Source organism: Aquarana catesbeiana, linkage group LG02 (genome assembly GCF_042186555.1).
Source record: "Aquarana catesbeiana isolate 2022-GZ linkage group LG02, ASM4218655v1, whole genome shotgun sequence".
NCBI lineage: Eukaryota > Metazoa > Chordata > Amphibia > Anura > Ranidae > Aquarana > Aquarana catesbeiana.
This window is the reverse complement of record NC_133325.1, coordinates 276,738,463-276,761,723: the sequence shown is the minus strand read 5'-3', so window position 1 is coordinate 276,761,723 and position 23,261 is coordinate 276,738,463. Positions and strand designations below refer to the sequence as shown.

General features: G+C 43.3%; 1 protein-coding gene across 3 annotated transcripts in view; it reads right to left on the bottom strand.

Annotated features, from left to right (window-relative positions):
- POGLUT2 (protein O-glucosyltransferase 2) overlaps nt 1-23,261 on the bottom strand; it is a 166,215-nt gene that overhangs the window by 124,948 nt on the left and 18,006 nt on the right. For 2 of the 3 annotated variants that reach the window (XR_012241585.1, XM_073614462.1), the window contains exons 2-4: nt 19,164-19,369; nt 8,133-8,338; nt 3,154-3,231 (exon numbers count right to left, since the gene is read on the bottom strand). Coding sequence is in view for 2 of the 3 variants with exons in the window: in XM_073614462.1 (XP_073470563.1) it covers nt 3,154-3,231; nt 8,133-8,338; nt 19,164-19,369 (490 nt within the window). In the remaining variant the exon portion in view is untranslated. The remainder of the gene's footprint in view (nt 1-3,153; nt 3,232-8,132; nt 8,339-19,163; nt 19,370-23,261) is intronic. The other variant, XM_073614463.1, reaches the window with a different exon arrangement.

Genomic DNA, 23,261 nt, shown 5'->3' with positions numbered 1-23,261 from the left:
GCGGAAACTTAGGTGAGGAAATAACTTGGAATTGCATTATCTCATGGTGAAGAGCCCCTATGGCCATGGACAACGGAACAGTCTTATGAGTCACATGGGCAGGCTGTAGAGGTCTCCTGTCAAGAGCCTCAATTGCAAGTGGAGTGTCACGCAGCTGCAGCGGAATCGAGTGCTTCAAAACAAAGGCAGCATCAATGAACAGGCCTGCAGCCCCAGAGTAAATTAGACCCTGTATCTCTATGGACGACTCAGCCCAAGAAAGGGTAACCGAAACCAGGAGCTTATCCTTCTGGATAACTGGGGAGGAAACAACGCCACCTAAGGTCTGTCCGGGTGGGACAAGACTTCAAAAAGTAACCTGCCTGGCCACAATAAAGGCACGATCTCTCCCTCCTCCTAGAGGTTCTCTCATCCGCACAGAGACGCGTGAAACCCAAGTGCACCTTCACTGACCAACTCGGTACCAGGAGGCATAGGGGGTGAGGGAGGCAAGGGTGGGACTGCAAAGCTTGGAGACAAATGTACAGGAGGCTTCCACAAGCACTCCTTAAAAGAGAGTCTTTCTCTGAGTCTGGAGTCAATGAGGATGGCAAACGTGACCAACCCCTCCAGTTCAGTGGGTATATCTTGGGCTGCTATCTCATCCTTGATGGTATCCGAGAGACCATGAGAAAAAACAGCCACGAGGGCCTCATTGTTCCAAGCAACCTTTGCTGCCAGAGTATGGAATTCAATGGCATAATCGGCAACAGTTCTCATACTCTGTTTGATGGACATGAGGCACTTGGCAGCAGAAGCGGAGCGTGCAAGAATGTCAAATACCCTTTTAAAAGAAGCCAAAAACTCAGGGTAACTCAAGACAATGGGTTTTTGCTTCTCCAATAGAGGGTTTCCCCAGGCCAAGGCTCTCTCAGAAAGCAAAGATATCATGAAACCTACTTGCTTCTGTCCATGGGAAACGCCTGGGGCAGCATCTCAAAGTATAGCTCAACCTGGTTGAGAAACCCTCTGCATTGGACTGGATTGCCCCCAAATCACTGGGGAAGTGGAGCAGAACCAAACATACCTTTTACAGAAGTAATACTCGAGATGGGTGTCTGCACAGAGACTGGAGCAGCAGCAGGGATGGCCTGCAACCCAGGTTGTACCGGAGCAGCCACAGTGGGAGATTCCAGGTGAGTCGTGTGACTCAGGAGCGTTTGTAACGCCATGGTAAACTGATCCATGCGGTGATCCTGCTCATCCAATCTGGAAAAAATTTTACCCACAAGTGAATTGACTGCATCTTCTGAATTCATGGCCTTCGCCTACTGTCAGAAACCATGAATCAGACTGAGACAGAAGTGCAGTTAAATCACACTTGCTTAATAGTAAAAAAAGGTAAACAGAGTAAACTAGTCAGAACATAGCCAGAGATCAGGAACCGGAACGGACAGTCAAACAAGCCAAAACATCAGGGAGCCAGAGAACAGCGTAGTAGAACAGCAAACAGTATCTGGAGCCAGAAGGAATGTCAGCCAAGCAAGTCTTTAACAGAAACACAGGAGAGCATCTCTAGAGATGTGACCAAAACAAAGGCAGAGATCATTTTGACTGGACGGCTTAAGTAGGCGGGACCAACAAGCAGGATCATCAACAGGTGAGTCACTGTGGAGAGATAGGAGCTGGCAATTAGCCAACAGCTGAGCAGCCAGCTCAGAGAAGGAGGGGCTGGACCCAGCCCTGACAAGCAGTTTTTCTTAAACTTTTTACCACAGAGGATCTCTTGCCTCCTTGTCCCCTTTGCCCCCCATTATGTTATGCTAATGTTGTGATGGGGAACTGGGAGGAGTTATTCATCTGGAACAACAATCCCTTTGCCAGATATATCATCTTTTATGTCAGGTATATCCATGATGTCCTGCTTATCTGGAATGGGAGCATGGACATGTTCTCCTCTTTTGTGTCCCACTGCAATAATAATGATTTAGGCCTACATTTCCCCTATTTGTGGTGTCCCTCTGTTCACTTGTATTTTTGTATTTGGAGCTGTCCCATGAGGACGGTGTCATTGTTACTAAAAATTATTGCAAACCTACGGGAGGCAACGCCCACTTCCATTATTCCAGTTGTCACCACGTATCTTGGCATAATAACATTCCCAGTTTCATAGATTGAGGAGAAATTGCTCCAAGCAGCAGGAATATATGGTGCCACGCTGCCTCAGGAGAATGATCTGGCGTTCCAGCCAAAGGCTATAGTGGAGCTTCATATTAATGTGGTCTAGTACGCCTTGGGCTTGCTGCCCTTTCATCATGTTTCATCATTGCTACCTGCGGAGATACCAGCCCCTGGGGACTATGTAAGTGCTAACCATTAGGATTTTATCCATGTCATATGTAGCATGCATTCGCTGGAATGACCCTATGTGTTATACAATGAAGCTGGTTGCTGGTTTTTAGAAGACTTTGCTTTTCTTACTTTTTAATAAAATGGACGCTCTGCAGTACAGTAACTGAGTCATTTTTACATAAGTAAGAACTCATTTGAGAAATTCCATTTGCCAACAATACTGTCTCTAAATGCTCTTTTGGGTATTTGGATTATGAGCTATTACCCCTTGATCACCTTGTTGGATGAACCACTGAGATCTCTCTGCATCTTATTGTGAAATCGGTAAATATATTAAGCGTTTGATGAGCAAGACAAGAGGACGTTCTAAAGACATTTTTTGTAAAGTGTACCTATTCTTTAAAGGGACCCTGTCATCAGTGAATTATGTAAGAAACTACTGCTGATCACTCCTGTTAGTTACCTGGCTGTCATGCTGATGTTTTTACTTCATTACTTTGAGCCACAGACCTGTTATAAGGAATTCTCGCAAAAATTTTTGAAAAATACTCAAACCATTCACAGCAAGAAATCTAGCATTGTCAGAATTATGCCAGTAATGACAGCTTTTGAATTTCTTTTAGTACTTTAAGAGCACTGGTTGCTATTTAGAATCTCAGGAGCCACATATTAACTTTGATATTGCTTAGTGGATCCTCAGCAACTTTTCACACTAGTACCAGGCAAAATTATAGATATTTGATGTTATGCCATTACAATACACAGTAATGTAGCATTGTTTATTAAGGTTTTACTTTACCTGTTAGGAATATAAGAACTTACTTTACTTGTTAAAGACAGAAGAAAGGAATCCATGAATATTCTGAATCCCACATGCTCTCCGTACGTCTTTATATAGACCTAATAAAATAAAGAAAAAAGTAATATTAGACATGTCTATAATTATGCATTTATATCAAAGCACTTCAACTATGTTATAAAAAGACAGATGGGTACTAAGGTATAATTGCTGCCAATAATATTGCATGGGTTATGTCGTTTTTCAATGACTCGTGATAATGACCTGTAGTAAACTTAAAGAGTATGCAGTATGCATAGGTAATTAATTAAAAAAAAAAAAGTTAAAAATAAGCCCCCAACAAGAACAATAATCAGTGTGGTGCGTATTTCAACCTATTAATTTAAATGGGCTGAAATCGCCCTGGATCGCACCAAAAGTACTGCATGCACTACTTTTAAAAATACACTGCAACCGGATCACATGGTACTGCAGTACCATGCGATCTGGTGCAGGCAAACGCACTGTGTTTGCAATCTGTGTTCGGAGTGTCATTAGGAATACGCTGACACCTGCAGCAGATCACACACCCCATACGTTTTGAGCACAATGAGGGTTCTGGTGTGAACAGAACCTAAGGGCTCATTTACACCACAATCTCTGTGTTCACTATGCATTTCTGCATGTGCATTTGCAAGCGTTTTCTGTGCATTTGCAGTGCATTTTCAGGAATATTTTTTTCATTTCTTTCAATTAATTTTCTTAATTTTTTTTCACTAATTTGCATTGACATGCATTTGTACATGTTTATGCGTACATTCCGATGCTGAAAAGTGCATAATGCTGTACTTTTTTAAGCACAAATTAAAGCACTGCAGTGGTCTAACTTATGCTCACTGGAATACATTCATTTTTGAATGAACCCTTAAAAACATTCTAATGCTTAAAGTGAATACACTCATGTCCACTTAAAATCACAGCCTGTAGTACCTTGTTCCCAAAGCACAAGTCCTGGTTCACCAACAGATCCAAGACTTGTTGCTTAATGAAGGTATTTTTAAAGCCTTTGATCCCTTAGGAAACTCAAACTGAACAAACAGGTCGAGATGAAAAAACAAAAAGTAACCAATAAAGATAAGTTACTAGCAGCGCAGTGTTTACATTTTAGAAATATATATACATTTAACCACTTAAGGACCAGGACATGGCACTGCGTTGCTTTAACTGACAATTGCGTGGTCTTGTGACGCTGTACCCAAACAGCATTTTTTGTGCTATAAACTAACAAAGAGCGTCAATTGTTAAAAAAAACATTTTTTTAACTTTTTGCTATATTACATATCCCATAGAAAAATATAAAAAAAAAAAAACAAATTTCTTCATCAGTTTAGGCTGATAAATATTCTTCTGCATATTTTTGGTTAAAAAAAAAAAAAAAAAAAAAATCGCAATAGGTGTATATTGATTGGTTTGCGCAAAAGTTATCTCGTATACATACTATGGGTTAGATTTAGGGACTTTTATTCTTTTTTATTTTTATTACTAGTAATGGCGGAAATCTGCGATTTTTAGCGGGACTGCGACATTGCAGCAGACAAATCTGACCCCAAATGATACTTTTTGGGGACCAGTGACATTACATTGATCAGTGCTATAAAAAATGCACTGATCAATGTAAAAATGAAACTGGCAGGGAAGGGGTTAACACTAGGGGCGATCAAGGGGTTAACTGTGTTCTCTAGGTGTGTTCTAACTATAGGGGGATGGCCTGACAGGAACATAACAGAGATCACTGTTCCTGATCACTTTGAACAGTAGATCTCTAACATGTCCCCTGTCAGAATGGGGATCCGCCTTGTTTACAAAGGCAGATTCCCATTCTGCCTCTTCTCACCGCGATCGCGGGCGAACATCGAGTCCGCCTGACCCGCGGGCATGCTCCCGCCCACAACAGCGCCCGCGTGAGCCGACGTACAATGACGGCGGTTCGTGCAGGGGAGCCGACTTGCCACAGTACAACTGCGGCGGGCGGTCATTAAGTAGTTAAGTAGTAAAAATAAATTCATATAAATCAGTCCATATATGTGAACATATTTGTGTTAGTCAAACAATACTAGAGTCCTCAAAACACCATAGTGCATCTGTGAGTTTTTAAACATTTAGGCTGGGTTCACACTGGAACACATAGCGGCTTACAGCAGGAGTCCGGTGCATCTCCATTTACCATTTCAGGTCCGATTTCAGCCCGAATTTTGGGCTGAATTCGGACCTGAAATTAACCAAAAGAATTCACACCGGAGCCAATGCGGAGATGTGTGAACAGGCTCTATAGAAAGACGGTCACAATCTCCTGCTATGTGAATTGGATGCGGGGAAACCCGCATCCAATCTGCATAAGTGTGAACCCAGCCTAAAAGTTCAAATGTAGATTTCTATATGCAAATTAAAGTAATTGCAAAAGAAAAATTTTATTAAAAAAAACCACAAAAAAAACACAACAAACATGTCATACCTACCTGCTCTGTGCAGTGATTTTGCACAGAGCAGCCCCTACCCTCCTCTGCTCGGGTCCTCCGGTGGCTCTGGGCCCCTCCCCCTTGCCGAGTGCCCCCATGGCAAGCTGCTTGCTGTGGGAGCATTTGTGCATGCTCGCTCCCAGCTCTCTGCATCCATAAGACACAGAGAGCGTGGCTCAGCCTTGCCCCTCCACTCCCACCTCCTGGATGTGACTGACAGCAGTGGGAGCCAATGGCACCTGCTGCTGCATCTCAGCCAATCAGAAGGGAGAGACCCAGGAAAGCCTTGGGTCTCCTGCAAATCGCTGGATCGAGATCTGGCTTAGGTAAGTATTAGGAGGGCTGAGGGGGTAGCTGCACACTGAAGGTTTTTTACCTTCATGCATAGAATGCATAGAATGCATGAAGGTAAAAAAAAGTCAGCCTTTACAAGCACTTTCATTAAAAAAAAAATTGTAAAGAAATATTAAAAATGTAAAAAAAAAAAAAAAAAAAAAAAAAAAAAGCAAGGGCTCATTCACATGGGTTCTCTGGCCCATACAGTGTGAATGAGCGGTTTGTTTGTGCAGCATGTTACTCTGCGAGGTCACATTGCCTGTACGAACACAGCCGCAGGTCCTAATTTGAAAAGTATGCAGGTGTGGGTGAGTGGCCCCAAATGCAGTCTGTCTGTGTTTGGGGCCATACACCTGCATCCATACACCTGTCAAATTAGGACCTGCAGCTGTGTTTATACAGCTGCTGCATCCCCATAGTGTATCATAGGCTGCCTGCACACAGCTCCAGCCACGTAAAAAAAAACACAGATTCAGACTGTACAGGCCACAGCACCCATGTGAATGAGCCCCAAGACCTCACAAACAGGATTTTATTTATTAACTCAATACAGTTTGATCTTTTAGATTCAGCAGAAATTGTGTAAGTCATTTTGTGTTTGTGTCCGCTAATTATGATTTTAGTGTCTTTTTAACAAAAATATTGTTTTATTATTTTGGGAGAGGGGGCCCTGTCAGGTAGGCTGTACTCCCGTGATTTCTAACAGCAGCCCTGCAACTGCCCTGTCTCCGTCAGCTCCCAGTCACAAAGAAGCAATCGTGAGCCAATAGGACAGGTTCCCGATCAGTGATCACATGATCTTAAAGCCCAAATATTGTCTTAAAGTGCTGGTGTACCCCTCTGATTTCATATTCTGTGGCTTATTTCAGCTTATAATACTATTAGGGTTTGAGTTTTGCAGCTTGAAAGTCTATAAGAGGAAACATACCTCTGCTGCACATCAGACATATTTTATATTCATGCCTTGAGGTTCTATATGTTGCCATATTGTCTGCATGCCAGCTTAGGCCTCATGTATGCACTCAAGTGGTGTAATTTAGAATATGTCTTTCTATAGGCACTATTCCTCCCACCAAATATTCTTTGACACCAATGATGAGGCATCGTTGCTCCCAATGACACCAATGATGGGGTTACTATTCCTTCCACTGACACCAACAATGGGGCATAATTCCTCCCACTGATATACATAATTGATTAAACACTATTCCCTGAAACCAACGATGGGGGACTGTTCCTCCCACTGATACCAATGATAGAAAGCTATTCCTCCCACTTATACCAACAATAGGACACTATTCCCCACTGACACCAATGATGGGGTACTATTCCTCCTGCTACTGACTATAGGTAGACAATTCCTCCCAATGATACCAAAGATGGGGCACAATTTTCCTCTCAATGACACCAACAATAGGGCACGATTTCTCCCACTGACACCAACAATGGGAAGCTATTCCTCCCACTGACACCAAAGATGGGGCATTGTTTATTCTGTTTATTCCCACTGACATCAGGACCTTTTCAAATTCCAATGGCCACAGTCTGGCCCACCTTACGTCTGAACGACAGTAAACTGACTCTTTGTTTAGAAAGTTGAGACTCCTTATCTAGGCATAAGAGCAGACGCACCCAGGGACAGACTTTAAGGGCACAAGCCCTGCGCCTACCAAAAAAGATGTCCTTAAACTCTAGGAAGGATTTAAGGGAGCAGGCCCCATACTGGGTTTACCTTCCAAGATGAGCATACCCCCGAAGAGGTATTTAGACTGCTGGCAGACCATAGCCCTAGACCTGTACATCACCCTGCGGCTACCTCAGTGTGATGTACCAAGATGTGCAGGATCCAGTTCCTGAAGGAACATTACCGGCTGACCCCACATCTTCTCCAGATAGGGTCCATGTACAGTCCTCCAATGCTCAGCAAATCCAGAAGCTGCAAATAAAAGCCAGGGGCTTTGGTGCAGCCAGGAATCTTAAAAGAAGAGTGCCTAAAAGCAATAACCTCCTAAAAAGTGGTAAGCTTCTCTCAGTAGGTATGCCTGTTTGGAGTTTGGTTAATGACAGGGTTGCTTTAAAGCAAATGATACACATTCTGCTTCTTGGTGAAAGCTAAGTTTCAAGGACAAACTTTTTGTAATCTATCAATGTCTGTAGGAAGCATAACTTACTTTGTTGTCTTTGATGGTGTAATGACATAAACTCTGTCGATGACCAAACCTTTCAGGAATTTCCACAGCAATCTTGTCAGGATCCACAGTAGGAAATGGTTTAAGATCACGCTCAATTTGTGGAATGAATTTATTACAAGCCATGTGTTTTAACCAGAGGTTGCTGTCTGGTTCAGGGCAATAGCATTCTTCACTATATACTGGACCTGGAGAAAAGTAGAATTATATACAGTTACTTTGTTGGTTCAGATAAAAACTGTAGCTATCCTACAAAGAGATTCAACCCTTCTGGTGATATTGGTCATTGAGCTCAGAAGGATGTACACGAATATTCCCACTGTTAAGCTGGCCATATATTAGTAGAATTTCATATACGGTAAGCATTCATATGAAAATTCTTGTCAAAACGATCTTTCTTGCCATCATGAAGTCAACTAGTTTTGTTCAAAAGACCTTAAAATTTTGTCCAGATCTGGAATTTGAATGGAATCCCAGGTGTATTAAACAGGTTTCATTACAATATGGAAAAGAAAAAATTGCGCTAGGAGCGTGAATAGTATAAAAATTGAAAACATTTTTTTTAAAAAAAAGTGAAGGGTGTTCTGCAGCTGAACACTGTAACCCCGAAAAATAAGGCACAAGAAATATGGATAGAGAAAAAGAGTGCAGCGCAGGATAAATACCACAAGTAGTGTGTGTGATATAACAATGAGTCAATAACGTACAGAAATAACTGATAGTATCTAATAAATTCAAATAAAATAATTGATAATAACATCAAATAAAAATAATTGATAATAACATCTAATGAAGTAAAAAGTAAATAGAAAAATAATCAATTGGTAGTGTATGCATATATATCACAAAAACATAATTAAGTGAAAAAAATTATGAGGAAAAAAAGGAGCAAACAGTTCATAAAGTGAAATGAAGTCCAAAAGTGAGATGTCCAATGGAAGACCCTGGGTCTGCATTTATTTAGGAGCAACAGGAGGCACCTTGCTGCTGATCGGCTATTCATAAAGGAAGTTGCTGGGACTCCAGCAGTGTTTCCTGTGTCTCCGATTGCTCTACTAAGCCTGTTTTGACCCCCCTAAATAAGGGTGGTCACAGGCTTTCTGGTAAGCCTCCATTGCTTTATTGTCAGGTGGCGGACAGGACTAGTGGTGAAAATACAGACCCAGGGTCTTCCATTGGACATCTCACTTTTGGACTTCATTTCACTTTATGAACTATTTGCTCCTTTTTTCCTCACAATTTTTTTCACTTAATTATGTTTTTGTGATATATATACATGCACCACCAATTGATTATTTTTCTATTTACTTTTTACTTCATTAGATGTTATTATCAATTATTTTTATTTGATGTTATTATCAATTATTTTATTTGAATTTATTAGATATTATCAGTTATTTCTGTACGTTATTGATTCATTGTTATATCACACACACTACTTGTGGTATTTATCCAGGGCTGCACTCTTTTTCTCTATTCATAACAATATGGTCCACAGAGGGAAGGGGAAACGTTGAGGAGCATCGGGGCTTTGTGACACCCAGATATTTTTTAAAAAGTCATACACAGTAATGAAAATATAAAACAAAAATTTATTTAAAAAGCTAAAATGTCACCTTTATCAGAGTAGAGGGCATCATTGAACAGTAAACAAACAAATAGCATTAACCACTTGCCGCCCGCAAATATAGCAAAACGACATCGGCAAAGTAGTTGCAATATCCTGACCGGACGTCATACGACATGGTCAGGATAACAAGCCGCTGCGCGCCCCGGGGGCATGCATCCTGATGATCATTATTGCGGTGTGTCAGTCTGACACACTGCAACTCAGATCTAGGTAAAGAGTCTCTGACAGAGACTCTTTACCACGTGATCAGCTGTGTCCAATCACAGCTGATCACGATGTAAACAGGAAGAGCCATTTATCAGCTTTTCCTCACTCGCGTCTGACGGACGCGAGTAGAGGAGAGCTGATCGCTTTCTCCTCTGACGGGGGGGTCTGCGCTGATTGATTATCAGCGCGGCCCCCCTCGGATGCCCATCCAGGACCACCAGGGATGCCACCAGGATCACCAGGGATGGCCACCACTGATGAAGGGTGCCAATGTATGCCCACACATGATGCCAATGTGTGCCCACGTGTGATGCCAATCAGTGCCCACCAGCAATACCTGCCAGTGCCTCCTAATCAGTGATGCCAATCAGTGCCATCTATCAGTGTCAATCAGTGCCACTCATCAGTGTCCATCAGTGCCACCTATTAGTGCCCATCCATGCCCATCAGTGCCGCCTATCAGTGCCCATCAGTGCCACCCATAAGTAGGTACCCATCAGTGCAGCCTTTCAGTGCCCATCTGTGCCGCCTATGAGTGCCCATCTGTGCCGCCTATGAGTGCCCATCTGTGCTGGATATCAGTGCCACCTATCAGTGCCGCCTATCAGTGCCCATAAGTGTCACATATCAGTGCCCATCAGTGGCACCTCATTAGTGCCACCTCATTGGTGCCACCTCATCCGTGCTCATCAGTGCCCAGCAGTGCAGCCTCATCGGTGCCTCTAAAAACTGCAGAGGTGATCAAATACCAGCAAAAGAAAGCTCTATTTGTGGGAACAAAATGATAAAAATTTTGTTTGGGTACAGCGTAGCATGACTCATTTATACAGCAACAGCGCTGAAAGCTGAAAATTGGCTTGGGCAGGAAGGGGGGGGAAAGTGCACAGTATTGAAGTGGTTAAACATGTACAAGGTAATACAATACAGTAAATCTAAACAGATACTCTATTATGCATTTTAACAAGTGGCCCCAACACATTTCGACCAGTGTGGTCTTCTTCAGGGTTTTGCCCTTGGATAGCACAATGGAGGATTCTATAGCTGATAAAATGCACACACTGCAAATTGATTGGTGATACCGGAGATCATCCAGAGTGGAGGTAGAGCATAGGAAGATCGCAGGGTGGAAGAGAAATGCAAGATGGAAGAAAAAGACTAGCAGCCCATGTTTCCCAAACACAAGGGACATCAGCCAAAAACATCAGAGTTGAAGTTGGCTGTTGGTGTGTTGCTGCAAGCGGGGACTGTTTTCCGGATTCACTGATTCATTTACCTATTATCACACTGATTTGTCTGTTTGACATTGGACTTTGACCCACAGATGTCTTTTACATTTTCAAAATAATTTGTGACCCTCTACTACCGTTTGCTGAGTCACATTATTACCACCCCACGTTTCCATGAAGGTATACTGCTTTTACTTTTTGGCTGTTATCTCTTGTGTCTGGGAAACATGGGCTGCTAGTGTTTTTCTTCCATCTTGCGTTTCTTTCCATCTTGCGATCTTCCTATGCTCTACCTCCACTGTGGGGGAAGCCACAGAGGGGCTAATAGTAGGATAAAGGTGGTTGGGGGGGTCTATTACTACACCTTCATGCACCAACTTTGGGGCATATTCTCTCCTACGGACCAGAAAGGGGCACAATATTATTGACCACTGCGCTCTGTACACAGTGCTGTATCATACATAGTCCTGACCCCTGCACCGCATTACCTATGTTATACATAATACTCCTGATCTCTGCACTGTGTACACCATGTTGTATGTTATACTTCTAACCCCTGCACCTATACACTATGTAATAAATGATACCCCTAACCCCTGCACTGTATACACTGTGTTGTATTGTATACTCCATACCCTTGAAATTAATATGCTATGTTGTACATTATACTTCTTAAACCTGCACTGTATAAGCTATGTTGTACATTATATTTCTGACCCTCGCATTGTATATGCTATATTGTACATTATACTCTTGACCTCCCCACTTCATACACTGTGTTGTATGTTATATTCCTGACCCCTGTACTGCATACGCTATGTTGTATGTTATACACTTGACGCGTCCCCCTGCACTGTATATACTATGATGTACATTATATTAACCTGGGCGAACAGTCCTAACTGGTTTTATTATGCTGGATTAAAGTATTTGTAACCCTTAAAAAAAAAATGTATCCTGTTCCTTTAAAGCAGGGGTCAGGAACCTTTTTGGCTGAGAGAGCCATGAACGCCACATATTTTAAAATGTAATTCCACGAGAGCCATACAATATGCTTAAAACTAAATACAAGTAAATGTGTGCATTTTATGTAGGACCGACACTTTTTTAAAGTACAATAAGTCTCTGAATTCTTTTTTTTAACAATCAGGTGTTCTTTATTAAGGGATAAATCAGAGAACAAAGAAATATGGCAAAGTTGCCGAATATGACATGACCTCTGAATTCTTTTTAATAATGTTGTTATGCTGTTGCTAACCAATGATGAATAAAGTACTTCTTCATTAATGCGACTTCTGGTGCTGCATGGTTTTGCTGATGGCTTTGTAGTCTGGTTGATACGTGGTGAGGTTAAGCTTCATGCAGGCGTTGAGACTTCCATCCGTTAAACGTGATCGTAGGTTGGTCTTAATGTTCTTTAGATGTGAGAAAGACTGCTCACATGCATACGTAGAGCCAAACATTGTCAGTACAGCAATACTCACATGCTGCAGTTTGTGGTATGTGACGGGAAGCGCGTTCCAAGTTTTGACAATCAGTCGGTCCCCGGGTTGAAGTTTTTTCATTTCTCTCCACTTGTGTTCGCTCGCCAACTCTGCTTGCTGTCGTGCAAGTCTTTCCAAATCTTCATTCAGTGACTTGAACTTATTCACCCACATGTCTGAGGCCTTCAGGTCAGCAGCTTGTAGCTCAAAATCTGACGGAGACACTGGGGATGTAACTCAGGACGGCGTTGTCCACTGTACACTCGTATGGATGGGTGATGAACTTAAAAAGACGAATGCGCTCACGAAATTCTCCAAAGCGCACTTTGAATGACTGCAGGAGATTAGATGTGAAGCCCGCTAGCTGCTGAAGATAAAGTTGTTGAGCAGGGTCACTTGCTGTGCATGCATCTTTAAATTCTCCCAGTTTTTCAAAGTGTAGTAAATGACCTGTCGGCGATGAAGAGTTCTAGCTTGTTTTCAAATGCAAACACTGCTTGTTGAAGGGATAAGACTGTATTTCCAACGCCTTGCATTTTCACATTGAGCTGGTTCAGATGTTCAGTCATGTCCACAAGATAGTAGAACTTCAGGAGCCACTCAGTGTTAGCTAACTCAGGATACTCAACGTTTTTCATTTCAAGAAAAGTCCTGATTTCGCTCCGACAAGCCGCGAAACGGCTGCGCACCTTCCCTCTTGACAACCAACGCACATTGCTGTGCAGAAGCAGACCAGGATAATTATTCCCAACTTCATTGAGCAGTGTTTTAAACTGGCGATCATTTAAAGCTCAGGCAACAATAAAGTTGACCACCTGAATGACCAGCGACATCACCTCACCAAGCTGCTCGCCACACATCTGAGCACAAAGCGCCTCCTGATGTAGGATGCAGTGAAAACTTAGGATGGGTCTCTTTTCATGTTCACGAAGAAGCGCTATGAATCCTCTGTTTTTCCCCACCATGCACGGAGCACCATTAGTACACACCGAAATAAGTTTATCCATCAGTAGATTTTGTTCTTTAGCGAGCTCAGTGAAAGAATTGAATAAATCCTCCCCTCTTGTTGTCCCTTTCATAGGCAAAACAGCAAGACTTTCCTCACATAGTATGTCACCGACAGCATACCTTGCAATCACGCTGAACTGGGATAAATGGCTTACGTCTGTTGACTCATCCAAAGCGAGAGAAAAGAATGGTGCTACATTTATGTCCTTCACTTGTGTTGCCTCAATTTGATTTGCCATCATGATGGTACGATCGTGAACAGTTCTTGCCGACAGAGGCATGTCTTTTATTCGTTTGATTATTTTGTCTTTATCCGAAAAGTCGTCAAAAAGTTCATTGGCAACATCAGGCATGAATGTTTTGGCATACTCCCCATCTGTGAATGGCTTTCCATTTCTCACAATTGCTAAAGCACCAGCAAAGCTAGCTGAATTCCAGTCACCTTGTTGGGTCCAAACACGGAGTTTCTGTTGACTAGCTTGCACTCTGCACAGTAGCTCTTGACATGCTTTCTTCCTGCTGTCCCCTGCAGGATATTTCGATGCAAATGTAGTATGGAGTGTGTCAAAGTGCCGCTTTATATTTGACCGTTTCATCTATGCAATTTTATCATTGCATATTGGACACACTGCATAACCTGCTCTCTCCACAAAGGCAAATTCCTCTGTCCATTCCTGCTGAAAAGTATGATACTTCATATCTTTTTTTCTTTTAGCCATCTTCTTCGATAAAAGGGTTTCTGCAATTAGCTAGCTGACTACTTGATTAAAAGGAGGGAAGTTTACTTCCTGACATCACAACGACCCGTGCACTTTACGCATCCAATAAAAATTTGGTGTTGTCCCGGAAGACAGCTGCGATTCCCTCCAGCCACCTGCAACCATGCACATGAGCGGTAGGAAATAAATGGATTGAAATACATGAGAAAGTTTTATATTTTTAATAGGGCTGTTACTGATTAAAATTTTCGTGTTCGATTAATCGATTTTTTTTTAATCGAATAATCGACTAATTACAATTATAACTGCAATATCCACATCTCCCCCCACAGTAATATCCACATCTCCCCCCACTTTAATATCCACATCTCCCCCCACTTTAATATCCACATCCCCCCCACTTTAATATCCACATCCCCCCCACTTTAATATCCACATCTCCCCCCACTTTAATATCCACATCTCCCCCCACTTTAATATCCACATCTCCCCCCACTTTAATATCCACATCTCCCCCACTTTAATATCCACATCTCCCCCACTTTAATATACACATCTTCCCCACTGTAATATCCACATCTCCCCCCACTTTAATATCCACATCTCCCCCCACTTTAATATCCACATCTCCCCCCACTTTAATATCCACATCTCCCCCCACTTTAATATCCACTTCCCCCCCCCACTTTAATATCCACATCTCCCCCATTTTAATATCCACATCTCCCCCCACTTTAATATCCACATCTCCCCCACTTTAATATCCACATCTCCCCCACTTTAATATACACATTTCCCCCACTGTAATATACACATCTGCCCTGCGATTGTCTGCTTGCTTACCACTAGCAGGCAGATCCACGAGAAGTTGAGGCGATGATGACATCAGCGTGCTAGGCCGCCGCCGGGTGTACCAAGATGGCTGCGGCTCCGGAGATAAGGTGAAGCCGCGGCCTTTCCTATGGGCTCAATCCACGGATTGGCACACCACGCGATCTGCGGATTGAGAGCCAGATGCAGCCAGCAAAAGAGCCAACTCTGGCTCGCGAGCCATAGGTTGCCGACCCCTGCTTTAAAGCATGTTATACAGCACAGTGCTTGTGCTGTGTAATTTGGCCCTTTGAATAACCTGAAATACCTGGCTGATCCTGCCCTCCCCTCGTGCTCTCCTCTGTCCTCCTCCCCCATACAGTGGGGACAGAAAGTATTCAGACCCCCTTAAATTTTTCACTCTTTGTTATATTTCAGCCATTTGCTAAAATCATTTAAGTTCATTTTTTTCCTTGTTAAAGAGGAGTTTCCATTTAAAAAAAAAAAATTAAAAGTCAGCAGCTACAAATACTGCAGCTGCTGACTTTTAATTGGACACTTACCTGTCCCAGGGTCCAGCGATGCGGGAGATCGAAGCCCCGCACGTCTCCCCCTCCGTTCGGCAGCGCCGGCATTGCAACTGTGGGCGCCGGGCTGTGGCTTCACAGCCAGGCACCCACTGCGCATGCGCGAGAGGCGTGCCATGATTGGCCGCTCAGTCATCTGGGATCTGTAATGGGTCCCAGATGATTGACAAGAGGGAGGGAGCAGAGCTGAGCCCTTCCTGTGCAGAGGGGAAGTGATGTCACCAGCCCAGGCACTGAAAGAGGCAGACTACGAGGGACCCCCTAGCAACAGGCATTTAGAGGTGAGCATTTTTGCAAATTTATTAAAAAAGAAAAACTGAAATATCACATGGTCCTAAGTATTCAGACCCTTTGCTGTGACACTCATATTTAACTCAGGTGTTGTCCATTTTTTCTGATCATCCTTGAGATGGTTCTACACCTTCATTTGAGTCCAGCTGTGTTTGATTATACTGATTGGACTTTATTAGGAAAGCCACACACTTGTCTATATAAGACCTTACAGCTCACAGTGCATGTCAGAGCAAATGAGAATCATGAGGTCAAAGGAACTGCCTGAAGAGCTCAGAGACAGAATTGTGGCAAGGCACGGATCTGGCCAAGGTTACAAAAAAAATCCTGCTGCACTTAAGGTTCCTAAGAGCACAGTGGCCTCCATAATCCTTAAATGGAAGACGTTTGGGATGACCAGAACCCTTCCTAGAGCTGGCCGTCCGGCCAAACTGAGCTATCGGGGGAGAAGAGCCTTGGTGAGAGAGGTAAAGAAGAACCCAAAGATCACTGTGGCTGAGCTCCAGAGACACAGTCGGGAGATGGGAGAAAGTTGTAGAAAGTCAACCATCACTGCAGCCCTCCACCAGTCGGGGCTTTATCGCAGAGTGGCCCGACGGAAGCCTCTCTTCAGTGCAAAACACATGAAAGCCCGCATGGAGTTTGCTAAAAAAAACACCTGAAGGACTCCAAGATGGTGAGAAATAAGATTCTCTGGTCTGATGAGACCAAGATAGAACTTTTTGGCCTTAATTCTAAGCGGTATGTGTGGAGAAAACCAGGCACTGCTCATCACCTGTCCAATACAGTCCCAACAGTGAATGAATGAATGAATGAATGAGTGACTTGTATAGCGCTACCTATGCGAACTGAATCGCCTCAGGGTGCTTTTTAACCTACCAGCATGTCTTTGGAGTGTGGGAGGAAACCGGAGTACCTGGAGGAAACCCACGCAGGCACAGGGAGAACATGCAAACTCCAGGCAGGTAGTGCCGTGGTCGGGATTTGAATCAGTGACCCTATTGCTGCTAGGTGAGAGTGCTATCCACTACACCACTGTGCTGCCCACAGTGAAGCATAGTGGTGGCAGCATCATGCTGTGGGGGTGTTTTTCAGCTGCAGGGACAGGACGACTGGTTTCAATCGAGGGAAAGATGAGTGCGGCCAAGTACAGGGATATCCTGGATGAAAACCTTCTTCAGAGTGCTCAGGACCTCAGACTGGGCCGAAGGTTTACCTTCCAACAAGACAATGACCCTAAGCACACAGCTAAAATAATGAAGGAGTGGCTTCACAACAACTCCATGGCTGTTCTTGAATGGCCCAGCCAGAGCCCTGACTTAAACCCAATTGAGGATCTCTGGAGAGACCTAAAAATGGCTGTCCACCAACTTTTACCATCCAACCTGACAGAACTGGAGAGGATCTGCGAGGAGGAATGGCAGAGGATCCCCAAATCCAGGTGTGAATACCTTGTTGCATCTTTCCCAAAAAAGACTCATGGCTGTACTAGATCAAAAGGGTGCTTCTACTAAATACTGAGCAAAGGGTCCGAATACTTAGGACCATGTGATATTTCAGTTTTTCTTTTTTTAAAAATTCAGAAAAATGTCAACAATTCTGTGTTTTTCTGTCAATATGGGGTGCTGTGTGTACATTAATGAGGAAAAAAATTAACTTAAATGATTTTAGCAAATGGCTGCAATATAACAAAGAGTGAAAAATTTAAGGGGGTCTGAATACTTTCCGTCCCCACTGTATGTGTGTGTGTATGTATATATATATATATATATATATATATATATATATATATATATATATATATATATATATATACACCCCTGCTGGGGATGCATAAAAAATGAGACATATAAAGGAAACTAAAATTATCTAAAAATCTCTAAACTCTAAAACAAGGGAAAAAAAGTCAGAATGCCTGATTTAGAGCTCATGCACACAGGATGTTTTTACAGCTGCTGTTAGGGGCGTCTGGCGTTTTTTTTAACTGCTTTTAAGCATTTAGGGGCAGTAGAATAAAACGACAGCCTGTGCGTTCAGGACCAGAGGCGGTTAAGCTGTAAAAACGTCTGACGCAGCTTAACACTCTTAAGCCGCAGCAAGCTTTCTTTCTTATATGTGGACGGGGCCACCCAGCGATGTCATTTGGAGGCTCCGCCTCTTGTGACATCACAGCCTGGGGTATGTTGGGGCGGTGATGTCACAAGGGGCGCAGCCTCCGGAGGATGTCGCCAGGTGGCCCCGCCCCATGGCTATATAAGTATTGCCACACAACGGCCCTAGCATTACACCAGGAGAGAGTGTCCAGAGAACATCGGAGGAAGAACAGAGGGAGAAGACAGTGGAGAGAGGAGACCCGGCAGAGTGAGAAGACAGTGCAGAGAGGAGAACCGGTGGCAGGAGAAGACAGTGGAGAGAGGAGAACCATGGGGGAAGAAGTCTGGTATGAACCTTGGGGGGAATACCACAACGGTTCTTTTTTCATTTTGGCGTGGGGTTCCTCTTCAAGATCCTCAGCGCACAAGTCATCATGATCCGACTTCCGGTGCGACTTCTATTCAAATCAATGGGCTCTCATAGGGAACCATTAATTTTGAATAGAGGCAGAGAAACGCCACTAAAAGCTAGCGCAGCTAAACGTGCATTAACGCCAATACAAAAAGCTACTAGTAGCATGTTTTTACAGCTGCTTTTTCCTGGCATAGGTAGTGGTTTTACAGCTTGTTTTTTTCTAATGCCCTGCGCGCATGAGCCCTAAAACATATAGGTCAGTTATAAACCGCCCTATTCTGGCCAACCTGATCTTTATGAATAAAACATGTACAGAAAGAACAGTTCTTGTATCACACCAGTATCTCCCTTTCACCGTTTCATATACTGCATGAAACATGAAAGAGAAGCTAACTAGATGCTGTGGGTCACAAGAACAGTTCTTCTTTCACTTTGTGTAAGCCCAGCCAACCCTAACAATCACATCGCAGCCTGTTAATGTCTGCATTTTTTCTGGTTTGACTAGATTTAATATAAACACAGAAATGCTGAAAAATAATATACCTTCTAGAAAGTAAGGAGAGTCTGCAACATGTTTGCTGCTGAGTGTAACCTCGATTTGTAGGCTTTTGTAGCTGGCATACATTCTATACCGCACCAGGAAGGAGCCATCTTTCCGGTCAAGTAATTGCACTCCCACTCTGGTATACTGCTCTCCAGGAGCAGTTATACGGATTTGAAAAACATCCTTTGTTGGTGAAAAAGTAAAGCTATACATGAAAAGAAAAGAAAGTATTATTAGCAAAAAATAGGATTTTTATTACAGCTTACCTGTAAAATCCTTTTCTTGGAGTACATCATGGGACACAGAGCCTTAAGTAATTACTTAATGGGTTATGGGCCACCTTCAGGTGTTGACACTGGTATACCCAATCAAGGAAGCTCACCCTCTATATAACCCCTCCTCCTTCCAGGAGCACATGAGTTTTTGTAGCAAAGCAATATACTTAAATCCCAAAAGAGGGGAGGGACCTCTGTGTCCTATGACACAGAGGTCCCTCTTTGCATTAATCAAAGTAAAGATAACTGACCCGGAAAGCCCACTGGTATACCCAGTCAAGGAAGTTTACCCCCCTATATAACCCCTCCTCCTTCTAGGAGCACATCAGTTTTTGTAGTAAAGCAATAAACTTAAATCCTAAAAGAGGGGAGAGGCCTCTGTGTCCCATGATGTACTCCAAGAAAAGGATATTACAGGTAAGCTGTAATAAAAATCCTATTTTCTTTATTGTACATCATGGGACACAGAGCCTTAAGTAATTACTTAATGGGATGTCCCATAGCAATGCTACTTGAGGGGAGGGAGACACTACCCGCAGGGTACCCCCAGACTTGAGGACTTATACTGCTGCCTGCAGCATACTGCGGCCAAAGGCAGTATCCTCATACCTCCTTACATCCACCTAATAAAATTTTGTGAATGTATGCACTGAAGACCAAGTTGCAATCTTACAGATCTGAGGCCATGGAGGCCTGGCGACACACTACCCAAGAAGCATTAACCGCCATGGTAGAGTGCGCCTTAACTTGAAAAGGGGGAATCTTACCCCTTAAATTATAAGTTTGAATTATAACTTGTCAAATCCACTTAGCGACAGTGGATTTTGACGCTGCCTGTCTTGGCAGAAGAAATAAGACATCAGTCTTAAGAATCTGAGCAGTTGTCTTTAAATAGATTCTCACTGCTCTCACCACATCAAGACAATGTAGTGACTTTTCTTCCCTGGAACATGGTTTTGGAAAAAAACAATGGCAGGACAATATCTTGTTCAGGTGAAAACCTGAAACCACTTTTGGCAAAAAGCCTGGACAAGGGTGTAACACCACTCTGTCCTCATGAATAATCAAATATGGCTCTTTACAAGAAAGAGCAGCCAATTCCGAAACCCTCCCTGCTGAGGATATAGCAACCAAAATACCAGCTTCCTTGTCAGAAGGACTAAGGGAATATGTTGTATCGGTTCAAATGGCTGTTTTTCTAACACTCACAAAACTAAGTTCAAGTCCCAAGGGCTTAAAGGTGATTTAACTGGTGGATTAATCTGCATCACCTCTTGCATAAAACCCCGGACTAAGAATATGTAGCAAGCGTTCTTTCACCACTTCCATACAGGGCATTTTCACCCCCTTCCTGCCCAAGTCAATTTTCAGCTTTCAGCACTGTCGCACTTTGAATAACAATTGCGCGGTCATGCAACACTGTACCCAAATTAAATTTTTATCATTTTTTCCCCACTAATAGAGCTTTCTTTTGGTGGTATTTGATCACCCCATGCAGATTTTTTTTCTTGCGCTATAAACAAAACAAGAGTGACAAGTTTGAAAAAAAACACAATATTATTAATTTTAGGCCGATACGTATTCTTCTACATATTTTTGGTAAAAAATATTGCAATAAGTGTATATTTATTGGTTTGCGCAAAAGTTATAGCATCTACAAAATAAGGGGATAGATTTATAGCATTTTTATTATTTTTTTTTTTTTACTAGTAATGACGGCGATCTGCGATTTTTATTGTGACTGCGATATTGTGGTGGACACATCGGCCACTTTTGACACATTTTTGGGACCATTCACATTTATACAGTGATCCGTGCTATAGAAATGCATTGATTACTGTATAAATGTGACTGGCAATGAAAGGATTAACCAGGAGGGGGCACTGTAGGGGTTAATTATGTTCCTAGGGAGTGATTGCAACTGTAGGGGGAGGGGACTCACAAGGAGAGGAGATCGATCAGTGTTCTTCTGTACAAGGAACACACCATCTGTTTACACACACAGATTCACGGTCCTGCTCAGTTACCAGGCAATCACGGGTGCCCGGCAGACATCACAGCCGCCGGGCACCGGGACCCGAGTGACGCGGCGTGCGTGCGCGCCCCCTGGAGGGGCCTGGAAGGTCGTCACGCCATATGACGGCGGCCCAGGATAACAGCTGCACCGTCCCGGCAGCAAGTGCTTAAAATAAAATCGATAAGGCTGAGACTTGGCCCTTAATAGTACTCAAGGCCAACTTCATCTCTACGCCTAATTGTAGAAAGGCAAGAATTCTGCCTGTGATATATTTCCGAGGGTGCCAATCCTTGGATTCACACCATAAGCCTTCCAGACTCTATAACGTATAGTTCTGGAAGCTGGTTTCCTTGCATTAATCAAAGTAGAGATAACTGACCCGGAAAGCCCACATTTCTTCAGAATGTGGGTTTCAATAGCCAGGCCGTTAAATTTAGCGTTCGTAAAGTAGGATGGAATATCGGCCTCTGTGAGAACAGGTCTGGCCTTAGTGGAAGGGACCATGGAGCCTTCACTGCCATCTTTCCGATTTCTGCATACCATGACCTTCTGGGCCATGCTGGTGCTGCCAGAAATTACCAGTTTTCTTTCCAGCTTGATCCTGCAAAGAAGTTGAGGCAGCAATTGAATAGGGGGAAATGCATAGATCAGTGAGAACTGATCCCACAGTATCACCAACGGATCTGTTCTGCATGCAAATGGATCCTTTGTTCTGGACACAAAGTTGATTAACTTTATGTTGAACTGGACACCCGGAGTCCCCCAACTTTGACAAACAGCCCGAAAATATGTCGGAGTGAAGAAATCATTCCCCTGGGAATAATCTTCTGGAGACTTAAGTAGTCCACCTGCAAATTCTCTATTCCCGGAATGAAGACTGCTGATAGGCACGGAATATTTCTTTCTGCCCAAGTTAGAATATGGTTCACCTCTCTCTGCGCTGAGAGATTCTTGGTGGCCCCTTGGTGATTGATATAGGCCACAGCCGTGGCACTGACGGATTGGATCCTAACAGGACAATCCCTTAACCTGGAAGTCCAGGCTTTCAGAGTCAGATGCACTGCCTGAATCTCTAGGATGTTGATGGGCAAGGCTCTTTCGGTTCTTGAACACTGTCCTTGGACAGTTGTCTTCTCTGTCGTTACCACTTTCCTGGTAACTGGTCTGAAGGATTTACCTTTTAGCAGATTTTTTAGTAACCACCAATTGAGGCTTTGGGACACCCTTGGGGACAGCCGCATTGGCAAGTCCAAAGCTTGGCTCGTTTTGTTCCAAGCAAATAGAACACTGTTTTGCAACAGTCTCAAATGGAACTGGGCATAGGGAACTCCTTCGAATGAAGCCACCATCTTTTCTAACAACCTCATGCAAAGGCGAATGGAAGGATCTCCTTTTGACCTGACCCTCCGCACCAACTCTCTCATGGAGTTGTTTTTTTGCCTGGGCAAGAACACCTTTTTGTGGGCTGCATCTATGATCAGACCCAAATACTCCAGCTTTTTTAGCGGTTTTAAGGGAGACTTCTCTAGGTTGAGAACATAACCCAGACCTTTCCAGGTAACTGGTTGTAATGCGTACACCTTACTCTGAACACCGATCATCTAGGTATGCCAAGACTGTTTATGCCCTGTGCCCTTAACCTGGCTAGAGGTGGGGCTAGCACTATTGTGAACACTTGGGCTGCTGGCCCGAAAGGCAAAGCTACAAACTGAAATGCTGTTGTTCTACTTCGAACTGCAGAAACCTTTGGTGAGCGGGAAATATATGGACATGCAGATATGCATCCCAGATGCCGATAGACGTCA